General features: G+C 49.6%; 1 protein-coding gene across 8 annotated transcripts in view; it reads left to right on the top strand.

Annotated features, from left to right (window-relative positions):
* CABIN1 (calcineurin binding protein 1) overlaps positions 1 to 12145 on the top strand; it is a 1271888-nt gene that overhangs the window by 664501 nt on the left and 595242 nt on the right. For all 8 annotated transcript variants that reach the window (XM_078667788.1, XM_078667793.1, XM_078667787.1 and 5 more), the window contains one exon: positions 6012 to 6163. In XM_078667788.1, coding sequence (XP_078523914.1) covers positions 6012 to 6163 — 152 coding nt within the window. The remainder of the gene's footprint in view (positions 1 to 6011; positions 6164 to 12145) is intronic.

Here is a 12145-nt window from a genome sequence, read left to right as displayed (position 1 = left end):
GGAACAGGGAGTGCCACAGGGCTCAGCTTTGAGTCCTACTCTTTTTAACTTATATATGGCCCCCCTGGCTGAGGTAGTTCAATCGTTCGGCGTAGAGATTGTTTCCTACGCCGACGATACGCAGCTATTACTCACCCTCACCCAAACACCTGCAGCTGGAGCCAATAACTTCCAAGCCTGCATGCAAGCATTGGCCAGTTGGATGGATAATCACTGTCTAAAACTGAACGGCTCCAAGACTGAAGTCTTGGTGGTTGGTGGTGATCAACGGCTCTGGACATGTGATTGGTGGCCAAGTTTTCTAGGCTCTATGCCTTCACCCTCTCCTGAAGCTAAGAACTTAGGGATATGGGTGGATCCCCCACTCTCTTACGAGACACACATCAATCGATTAGTGGGCAAGTGTTTTCGAGTCCTAAAGACTCTCAATAAAACCCTGGACCTCCTTCCTCTGGAGGCTCGGCGCACTATGACCCAGGCACTGATTACGTCGCGCCTCGATTATGGGAATGTCCTCTTCTTGGGAGCTTCTAGTAAAAGTATAGGACGACTCCAGATTCTGCAAAATGCTGCAGCTCGCCAAGTACTTAGACTCCCAAGAAGAGGCAATTCCAGAGCCGCCCTGGAGGCCCTCCACTGGCTCCCAGTGAAAAAAAGAATTATGTACAAAGCCCTCCTAATATGTCATCGAATCCTCTAACATAAAGCCTCCGGCTATCTGGCGGGTCTGGCGACCTGGTATGAGCCACGCAGACCGCTTAGGTCGGGCGGAATGGGCACGCTTGTGACCCACCGCTACAGGAGAGAAAAAATGGGAGGTCGGTCCTTCAGAGTGGCGGCGGCTGTAGGCTGGAACAAACTTCCTACCAGTCTCCGCCTGGAGCCATCGGAAACTAAATTCCGCCGTCAACTGAAAACACATCTGTTCTCCTTGTAAATCTACATTTATAGTCTCTGGCCTTGCACTGTCCTCTCCCCTGGGGAGCTTTCTTCTCTCTTTAGCGCGGGGACACGCCGGGATGGCGTAACCATAGCGCTCTATAAATGTCTTTATTTATTTATTTATTTAGGAATTCTGTTTTGGAGGTGTTTAGCAGGAGGTGGTTCGCAGTTAACCAGTTTTGGGTAGTCAGTTGGGTGGAGTTGAGTGAAGTGATGTCATCCGGGGAGTAGATTTTCAGCTAGAGTTGGGTGTCGTCTGCATACATATGGAAGCGAATGTCCAAGGATTTTAGAACATTAGTTAATGGTTCCAGGAACAAATTGAAGAGAATTGGAGATAAGGAGGATCCTTGGGGAACCCCATGCTGACTGGGGATGGCTGGGAGAGAAAGTGGTTCACTTTAACTCTTTGGGTCCTGTGCTGCAGGAAGGACGAGAACCAATGCAGCACCTGACCAGAAAGGCCCATCCTATGCTCCAGAATGAATAGGAGGTTGTCATGATTGACAGTTTCAAATGCGGAGTAAAGGGCAAGTAGGATAAGGAGGCAGGATTCATTTCGATCAAGCATTATTAAGATATCATCCATCACGTTGGTGAGAGCTGATTCAGTGCTGTGCCCACTACGAAAGCCAGATTGGTGTTGGTCCAGGAGATGGAAATTTTCGATGTGCGCACATAGTTGTGACTGGACGCATTTTTCAAGGAGTTTGGCTAGAGTGAGGATGCTGGGGATAGGTCGGTAGTTGTTAAGATCTGTACTGTCAGCTGTGTTTTTTTAATGTAGGTGTTACCTGAGCCTACTTTAGCCATTCTGGGATCGTGCCTTGTGACAGAGACGCATTGACGATCTTTGTCCAGAAGGGGGAGATTTCATCCTTAATTCCTTTGAAGATGGTAGGTGGTAACGGGTCACTGAAGTGATTAGATGGGTTGATACTCAGAAGAACCTTTTTGATACAGTTTTCATTGAGGGGGTAAAGGTGTCCCAGGAAGCGTTGTCCTTGTTGGCAACAAGGCAATTTCAGCCCTAGAGCGGCTTAAGGAAAGCGGTACCACAGCACATTCTTGGGTGGTTTTGCCCCCACCAGACAGTGCCATACATTTTTCCACCTTCATGGGTATGGCAGGAGCTTTCAGCGTTGACTTCTCCTCCAGTGAAGAAGGCATTTCAGCCCTTTGGTGGTTGAGGCCATGGCACACAGATAAAACCAGTAAAGCAGAGAAAACATACAGCTTAGTCCCCCACATCTCCAGCATTCGCAGTCACAAAACCAATTTAATGTGGCCTTGCGGGCACACCGCCACTGTGTCGGACATATGTCCTCCAAGGGTGGCAAGTCATCACTTTAGAGAAGTTGGCCCTTCAAATTGTACATCGGGCTAAGCCTTCTCCTTTCTTTACTTCTCACCTCACATTCCACCCCGATCAGGTCGGTTGACGGAGGGGCACCTGTCCATCTTGCATCATGAAGCACAGACCCCTTTGGCCAAAGGGCCCATAAAGAGGATTTCAGCCTCTGTAGTAGTAACTTGGTGTTACTCTTGCTCCTTCCTTGTGCTCAAAGGGACCAAGGCTTTCGTTCTATTTTACAACTTCACCCTCTTCATGTCTTCCTATCGAGGGATACAGTCATGATGCTGACTCTAGCCCAGGTCCTGTCTACCGTAGACGATGACTACTTGATGGTGGTATCGTACATGAAGGAAACCTATTTCCATATTCCCATTCTGCAGCCCCACAGGCTCTAACTGTGGGTCATAGCGGGCCAGAAGAAATTTCAGTTCACATTGCTTCCTTTTGGACCCACCAGTGCATCAAAAGTGATGGAAGTGGTCACAGCATCTTCGGAGTTTGGGTGTACCAATCTTCCCCTACTTCGACCACTGGCTCTTGAAAGTGGGCTCGCTCACACAGTCGTTAACCACCTCCAGATGACAGCGAAACTCCTAACTCGGTTGGGGTTCACTATCAACATGCCTAAATCAAACTTGACTTGCTTACAGACGCTCCTGTTTCTCAGATCCAATCTGCATATGGTACTGTTTCGTGACTTTGCCCTGCTGTGGCGATACCAGGACAATCAGGCTATGATTCTGATGTTTGAGACTCTGTTCTGGATCTCAGTGTGGATGACTCTGAGGCTACTATTGGCTTCCTGTTGGTAAAACGTGCCATATGGCCTATGCAGGCTCTGTAATCAGACCTCCCGTCCCAGTGGGCACAGCACCAGGGGAGTTTGTTGGGTTGCTTCCAGATTTCAGGTGAGATTGTAGGAGATCTACTGGAGTGGCTGTTAGACTGTGATTAGGCCAGTGCACACCCCTGTCCCTATCCCACCTAGATATACAGTGGTGGCAGATGCATATCTTCTGGGTTGGGGGGGTATTTGGCAGAGGTGGAGATCAGAGACCTCTGGTACGTGGAGGAAACCCAACTCCACATTAGTCTGTCATAGTTGAAGGTGATTTGTTTGGTGTATAAGGTCTTTCTTCCCGCAATCAGAGGAAGGCTGTTGCAGTTGCTTACGGACAGCACCATAGTCATGTGCTACTGCAACAAGCAGGGAGGGGTGGGGTCTTGGGTCCTGTGCTAGGAGGCTCTACGCCTCTGGAAGTGGCTGAACCGCCAGGGAGTCTCTCTGCTAGTAAATCATCCGGTAGGATCTCTAAACACCGTTGCAGACAAACTCAACCACCGATGGTTAGCAGACCATGAATGGCAGTTACAACTGGAGCTGACGCAAGGCATCACCTATCAATGGGGTGAACTCTGCCTCAATATTTTTGCCACCGACAAGAACTGATGTCAAGACTTTTGCACTTTGGAGTTCCAAAGTAGGCTCTCTCTCAGAGATGCATTCCATCTAGAGTGGAACTTAGGACTTTCAAGCTGCTGCCTCTCCTGCCCTGCGTTGTGAGGAAGATCAGTAAAGACTGGGCCTAAGTTATCCTATCGCCCCTGGACTGGACCAGGAGAGTGTAGTACCTGGAACTCCTGGGCGTGAGCATTTGTTCTCCGATGAAGCTACTGCTTAAAGAGGTTTTTCTGTTGTAGCTGCGCATGGCCCTGAACCGGAGCTTGCATGATTTACAGCTCCATACTTTGAGATTGAACGGTGGTGGTTTACCTTTCTCCTGAGGTTGTTGTCATTTTGCCAGTGAATCGTTCCTCCACAAAATGTATGTACACCAGTCTTTGGGATAAAGTTGTCACTTGGTGCAGCACCTGGCATTTTAACCCACTACAGGCGAAGTTGTTTTATTTTTTTTGGCCCTTGCCCAGCAAATACTTGCATTGAGCACTGGTAAAGGCAATTTGTTGACTCCTTCAGCTGTTTTGTGGTTTTTCTGTTTTTTTAATAGGTTTTTTAGCAGATCAGCCTTCTTTATTTAAGACATCTCTTTTGATGAGATTTTTGGAAAGGTTTGCAACATTTGTTTTCCCAACATTGTTTGTCGTGCCACAGTGGAACTTTAACTTAGTTCTCACTTTTTTGGTGTGCACCCCTTTTGAGCCACTGCATAGTGTGCGAGAATATGGCACAGAGACCAGAGCTGTTGACTTGGGAGCTGGGGATCCTGGCGCAACACCATGTGTCTCCTTGGCAAATCACTTAGTCACCCCTTGCCCATGGACAGCACCTAGATACACTCACAGGTAACAAACAGCGCTATATAAATCTACAAACAAACAAACATAGTTGTCCATTAAGGCTTCTGATGCTGAAAACTGATATTCTCATCACCATAACATCAGATAGGTGTGTGAGCGAGCTGCAGGCTCTTACTGTCAACCGACCTTATACTACATTCTTTCTAGATAAGTTAGTGTGAGGACCCAAACTATTTTTCTGCGGAAGGTAGTTACTCCATTTCATATGAAGCAGGCGGTCCCGCTTCCAGCATTCTTTCCTTCACCTCATCCCTATAAGAAGCAGGAGAGACTTCATCAATTGGACTCTAACAGGGAGCTAAGATTTTATGTAGATCGCACCAAAGAACATTGGGTGGAAGATCAGCTTTCTATAGGGTTCTCCTGGGCAAAATATGGGTAAGGCAATGCAAAAACGGATTGTTCTTGGCATCAAGATCTACCACGCCCTTGTGAAGACGGAGCCCCCAAAAGGCTTACTGTCTCATTCTACCTGAGCCAAAGCTGACACTACTGCATTGGCATGCGAAGTGCATGTTCTTGATATTTGACAGACGGCAATGTGGTCTTTGGTAATTATGTTCATGAAGTACTGCTGTCTTTACAGTCCGGTCCATTGAGATGGGCATTTTGCCCGCTTGGTCCTGTAGAGCCCGTCACAGACCAACCTTCTTGCAAGGTACCTCTGTGGTATCTATTCACAAGATTGGAATACTGCATTTAGATGTATCCATCAGAAGAACAAGTTACTTTCTTTCGGTAACAATCTTTCTGGTGGGTACTCTAAAAAAAGGTCCCAATTTCAAGTTCTACACACTGCTTATGCCAATCTGCCGTTGTGGGTGTTGACTGCCTAAGAAAGCAAATGATGTTAGCTTGCATGGGTTGCTCTTATATTTGTCCCCACTCTGCACTTCAAGAGTGGAACGAAGTCAGAGCAGAGCGGCACAACGCCACCTATCAGTGCACAAATGCACTCTTTAAAGTTTCCAGATGTAGTCTGACGCCTGGGGAATAATCACAAGATGAGGACTCTGAGGTTAGTATGCACCAGAAAGATTGTTACCAAAGGTAAGTGACTTGCTCTTTTATGTTATATAAGTAGGTAGATTTGTCTGAGGGGAAATACTGATAGTCTTTTTGACAGTTTTGAAATGCCTGTAATGCATAAATAGGGACCAATGTAAATATCAGTACTTTTATTTTTCAGTGAAAAAGTCTTTTGAACATTTAGTTTTGATTTTGGAAGTAGGGTGATCATCATGAGATTATGGCTAATGCATTAGCCTGAATGAACCCATTATTATTCCATAAGGCTTTTATTGTTTTCTGTGATAGCCATTTCTACAGTAAAATTTGAAGACCTAGCTCCAAAGGTCTGCTTTGCTAATGTTCCTTTTGGTTTATTTGGAAGGTATTTTTTCGACTTCATGCTTCCATCCTGAAGCTAGTGGGTAAGGCTGACCCAGATATGGATGCAGAAATGTACTTCACCTTCATGAAAGAGGCGTCAGAGGGTCCCTTTGCAAGAGGCGAAGAGAAGAACACTCCAAAAGCCACAGAAAAGTAAGCATCTCTGATGGAAACAGTCCCAAAGTAGTATCTATCTAATTATTTCAATTTAATATGATGATGTTCGTTGTTAGCAGTTTTACGCTGGATGTGTTTTCGCCTCAACTGTAGGGAGAAGGGAGCTGATGAAGGAGTCAAGCACCGAAGTTACTAATAAGGTGCAACTTTTGCATGAAACCCAGAGTGAGACAATGAACAAAACACAGCTAGCCTCTCTTGCCTGTCATTTGCCGTAGTATTTAAACTCTTGTCAGAGTGTCTCTTCCCTGATCTGAGTCTAGGGAGCTTTTGGTGACCTTTATGTGACTTTTGCAAAAGGATAGGGTATTCCTGCATGCTGATGGCACCCTGATGTATCTGGGTCATTCCCCAAATGTCAGCACCCTGGGTGATGTACATGTTTCAAGAATATGACAGAAATGAGTACCTTAGAGCTGGAGAACAACAAACCTCTATTATTCAGTGCCAACATACCCTTTGGGGTGCAGGTGCACTTCATAAATTAACACCTTATGTTAAGTTACACTATGAAAATACATTATTCACAAATCACCAGCGCAAATTGTAATCTTTTCATTGCTAGATGGCAAATTCTGCTATCTTCGAATGAAAAAGAGTTCAGGGGCTATAGAGCCTGAAACTACCTGGGTGCACTGCTTTAATTGTATTTAACAAATCAAATTACTTTTAGGTTGTACCAACCGCTTATCTTATCATATAATACCAGTACTCCTGTGCTGTTCAATATGCTTCTATTATGATTATTGCATCAACATAATCATTTTTACAATATCTGAAAGAAACATTTAGTTATAGATTCATTACCTTAGAAGTACCCCCAGGTTTCAGACTGGATCCGGAAAGTTTTTCATCAGCAGTACCCCTGGCCGTCGGAAGGTGGCGTCGGTCAACTCAGGATGACGTTGCGGTAGCTACATTGACGCTGCCCTTGCTCGCTGACGTCAGTTATTTCTTTTTCAGCGCCAGCAGGCCCAGATCTGGAGAGAGCGGTACCCCAGTCTTTTTTTGACAGACTTTTTTTCTCGATTTTTGTCGACACCGTTTTTTGAGTAATGACTCCTGGTGCACGAGGGATGCCTGGCTTCAAAGCTTGCGGTTCCTGTAGCTAACTGATGTCGGTGACGGATCCACCGCGTTTGCCTCTTCTGCCTGGAGCGCGACCACGACCCCAAAATGTGCTCCGACTGCCGGACCATGTATCTGTAGTCTCTGTGGGAGTGGTTCCGAAAGTTTCTCGAGGCCCGGCAGTCGGCTCTGTGCTGTTCGAAGTCCCGGTCACATAGAAGGTCGAGGAGCTACCACCATCCTTCATCTAAGTCCTCGCACTCTGGGTTAGGTAAGTCAAAGCACAAGAAGGAGTTGAAGAAGCATCTTCACTCTTCGACTTCTCCCCGTCTGACTGCCAACACAACGAGGGATGCAGGTGATGCTCCACTTGCGGCTCCGCGTGTGGAGCCCGAAGGGTCAGCTTCAGGTTCCCCCCCCCCCCCCCCCTTCCCAGGACCAGGAGCGACCCCTGTCCAGCCTCGACAGTTTTAAAAAGCAATTCATGCCATCTTTGGGCAGCACGACTCTGCCGGCGCGCCTTTGGGCCCCGCTGACTCGGCTGGGGGCCCTGGGCCTTCGGCGGCTTGTGCCTCGGCACTGCAGGGCCCCCTTGAATCCAGGCCTGGATCCGGATTGGCGCCAGTCAACCTTGTTATACCTCCCCCGGTGCTGATTCCACCGGCACCACGTCTGCAGCTGGTATCCGCTGTGTCCGAGCTGACGTCGATCCCGGCCTTCACCTCAAAGTAGACACGGAGTTGGACCGGGGTCGACTGATGCCGGATCCAGCGCCAACGGGTACTTTTGTGCCCCTGTTCTACCCTGGCTATTTGAGACATGATTGGCAGCCAGAGGAGAGTGAGGAGGACTGAGGAGGCCAGGGGACCCTTTAACCGTCCAGTTAGTTTATGAACAGGACTGGAGAGAGGACCTGGGGGAAGCCAGTGGTCTGGATACCTCACCAGACCTTGGCATGTTGTCTCCTCCTACCGTGGCTACGGAGGAGGGAGCATCGTATGCATTGGTGTTGCGTGGGGCGGCCGAGGCACTCCACCTCGTGCTACCTACGGTGGCAGTCAGGACTAAGCTCCTGACATAGCTGCTTTAACCAGCGGTGAGCTCTTCGGCAATCCTGCTACCGTTTAATGAAGCCCTGACAGACATCCTTTTGGGCTCCAGGCCCAACACAGAGAGCTTGAGAACTTGATGGTCCAAGTCTCTTCCTCCAAGGCCGCATTACCTACCGCTCCACCGGAGAGAGAATCCACAAAGCAGCATCTTCTTGGGAAGATGTTTTCTTCCTCCAGCTTGGGACTGCGGTCAGTAAACACTGCATGTCTGTTGGGCTGTTACACCCACTCTGTGTGGGACACGGTTGCGCAAGTGCTGCCTCAGTGCCCGTAGGAGGCCTGGGCCGTACTCTCTGGCGGTTACTGAAGGTAGAGGCACAGCGAAGTTTACCATCTGCAGTGGGCTGGGTATCGCCGACTCACTAGGCAGGATGATTTCCACGTCCAAAGCCCTTCAACGCTACACCTGGTTGAGGTCAACTAGTCTTTCCTGGAATGTCCAATCCACTCTTATGGACATCCCCTTTGTTGGCCGTCGCCTTTTCTACGCTGGAGCGTTTTAAGGACTCTCTGGCTACGGCCAGGTCCTTGGGCCCCTCCACCACCCACCCTTTTGCCCTTTCGTGGCTACGGAAGGGGTGCTCAGCCACGTCCCGCCCAGAGCCACAGGCCGGCGCAAGCTGTTCAGCTCATGGGCAGCCGAGGATGTAGGAATCAGCGCCATAGTTCTGGGGGCTAGTGGGAGGACCAGGCCTCCACAGCCCCCTCTGCAGCAGCCTCCAAACCCTCCTTGCCCGACCTTTCAGGGCCTCCAGCACGCCAGTGGACGGCAGGATTCACCATCACCTCCCCCACTGGCGCACCATCACATCGGACAGGTGGGTTTTGCAGAGAGTCCGAAGTGGCTACTCCCTCCCCTTCAAGACTACCCCTCCAGCCATGCTACCTCAGTACCATCGCATATCGGAGGATCACCTGACCCTTCAACAGGAAGTTTTGGCTCTCTTGGCCAAGGGAGCCATCGAGCGCATTCCTGTCCCAGAAGTAGGTCATGGTTACTATTCCCACTACTTTCTGGTGCCCAAGAAGGACAAAGGCCTCCGTCCTTCGTCCTATCTAGGATCTCAGGAACGCCAACCACTTCCTACGGAAGGAAAAGTTCAAAATGTTGACACTTGCTCAGGTCTTGTCTGCCCTCGACCCTGGAGACTGGATGGTAGCGTTGGACTTGCAGGACGCTTACTTTCACATCCCCGTCCTGCCGGCTCTCTGGCGTTACCTGTGATTCATGGTAGGCCACGAGTCCTTTCAGTTTACCTTGCTCCCCTTTGGCCTTACCATCACTCCTCGGGTGTTCACGAAAGTGACGGCGGTGGTTGCAGATCAGGGGTTCCAGTCTTCCCCTATCTCGATGACTGGCTGTTGAAGGTAGGCCCGCCCCGCCTGTTATCTCCCACCCCCAGACTACAGCCGACCTCCTGCTTTCTCTGGGATTCTCCATCAGCATGCCGAAGTCACACCTGACCCCCTCACAGAAGCTCCTCTTCATCGGAGCGGTTCTGGACACAACGCTGTTTCGGGTTTATTCTCCCGAACAGAGAGTCTGGAATATTCGGCCTATGACTCTGATCTTTCAGCCTCTATTCCGGGTTTCGATCGGGACGACCCTCCGGCTGCTGGGTCTGATGGCCTCCTGCATCCTGCTGGTGGACCATGCCAGATGGCATATGCAGGCTCTGTAGAGGGACCTAAAGTTCCAGTGGGCACAGCATCCGGGGAATCTGTCTGATTGCGTCCAGATCTTGGAGGGCACTGCACACCAATTGCAGTGGTGGCTAACGAACCAGGATTGGGTCCCTCACCCTTCCCCACCCAGAGTTCACAGTGGTGACGATGCATCACTTCTGGGATGGGGCGGCCACATGGGAGAGGTGAAGATCAGAGGCCTCTGGTCTCCGGCGGAGTCCGGGCTTCCCATCTACCTTCTGGAGCTTCGGGCGATTCATCTTGCACTCAAAGCATTCCTTCCCTATGTCCGGGGTAGAGTGGTGCAGGTGTTCACGGACAACACGACCGCCATGTGGTACTGCAACAAACAAGGCAGGGTGGGGTCGTGGACCCTATATCGGGAGATTAGCTTCTGGACATGGCTGGAACACCAGGGCATGTCCCTGGTGGTTCAACACCTGGCAGGTTCTCTGGCAGGTTCTCTGAATGCCAGGGCGGACAAACTCAGCCGCAGATGCATGATGGATCACAAATGGCGTCTTCACTTGGAGGTGGTGCAAGGTCTCTTTCTGCGGTGGGAAGAGCCTTGTTTAGATCTATTTGCCACCGAAGAGAACGTGCAATGGCAGCCATTCTGCATGTTGGAATTTCCAAGATGGCAATCGCTAGGCGATGCTTTTCGTTGCGAGTGGAGTTGCGGTCTACTATACGCCTTTCCGCCTATACCACTTCTGCCCAGAGTGCTGAAGAAGATCAAGCGCCACCGGGCCCAAGTCATTCTTGTGGCTCTGGAATGGGCACGAAGAGTCTGGTATCCAGAGCTGCTCAACATGGCCATCGATCATCCAATCACACTGCCTCTTCGGGATTTTCTTCTGTTGAAGTAGCAGGGGACCGTCCTCCACCCACTCCTGTCCAGCCTCCACCTCCATGCGTGGCGATTGAGCGGCGGCAGTTGACATCTTTTGACCTGCCTCCTGATGTCTGCAATGTTATCTTGGCAGCCAGGCGTCCCTCCACTTAGACGGTATCCCCTTTTCGCCTCTCTTTCTGAGGTTCTTTTGGTCCTCCTTTCTTTGGCCCATCAGGGCTCTGCTCTGGGCACTCCTAAGGGCTATCGCGCAGCCATTTCAGATTTTTTTAGGCTTCCTAATCAGCCTTCTCTTTTCAAGTCCCCTGTTGTAAATAGATTTCCTAAGGGCATTACTCATCTGTTTCCTCCTATTCCCTTCGTAATGCCTCATTGGGACTGGAACTTGGTTCTTACTTACCTTATATGTGCTCTCTTTGAGCCGCTACATAACTGTCCTCTCAGACTTCTCACTTTGAAAACTGCCTTTCTGGTGGCCATCATCTCTGCACGTAGGGTGAGTGAGCTACAAGCTCTTTCTTCCAAGCCTCCCTTTCTGGCTTTCCATCCGGACAAGGTTGTTCTTAGAACTAGGACTTCCTTTCTTCTCAAAGTGGTTACTACTTTCCACATTGGCCAAACCATCACTTTGCCCACCTTTTTTCCGCTTCCGCATCCTTCAAAAGAGGAAGAGAGGCTCCACCGTCTGGATCCAAAACCCAGTGTGCTTTCCTTCTACTTGGATCGCACCTAACAATTCCGGGAGGACGACCAGCTCTTTGTTGGTTACATGGGTGCTAAGAAATGTCGGGCCATGCACAAACAGACCATTTCCAGGTGGGTCGTTCTGTGCACCAAAGCTTGCTATTCTTTAGCAAAGAAGGGGCCTCCAGTGGGACAGCGCGCCCATTCCTCCAGGGCAATGGTAGCCACCACTGCTTTGGGACGGGGAATCCTCCTTAATGGCATCTGTCATGCAGCTACGTGGGCAACACTGCATACGTTCACCAAACACTAGTGCCTGGACAGCCACGTCCCGAGAGATTGCTTCTGTGGCTGTTCTGTTCTCCAGGACTTTCTGGTGTGAACTTAGTTCGCAGACCCACCTCCGAGGTTGGTATTGCTGGGGTATCTATTCTAATGTGAGGAATCTATAACGGTTTCTTTCAGATGAACAAGTTACTTACCTTCTATAACTATATATCTGTAAGAAACTTAGGTTAGTTATAGATTCCTTACCTCCCCACCCATCCTCCCTGT

Source organism: Lissotriton helveticus, chromosome 11 (genome assembly GCF_964261635.1).
Source record: "Lissotriton helveticus chromosome 11, aLisHel1.1, whole genome shotgun sequence".
Lineage (NCBI taxonomy): Eukaryota > Metazoa > Chordata > Amphibia > Caudata > Salamandridae > Lissotriton > Lissotriton helveticus.
This window is presented reverse-complemented; position numbering and strand designations above follow the sequence as displayed.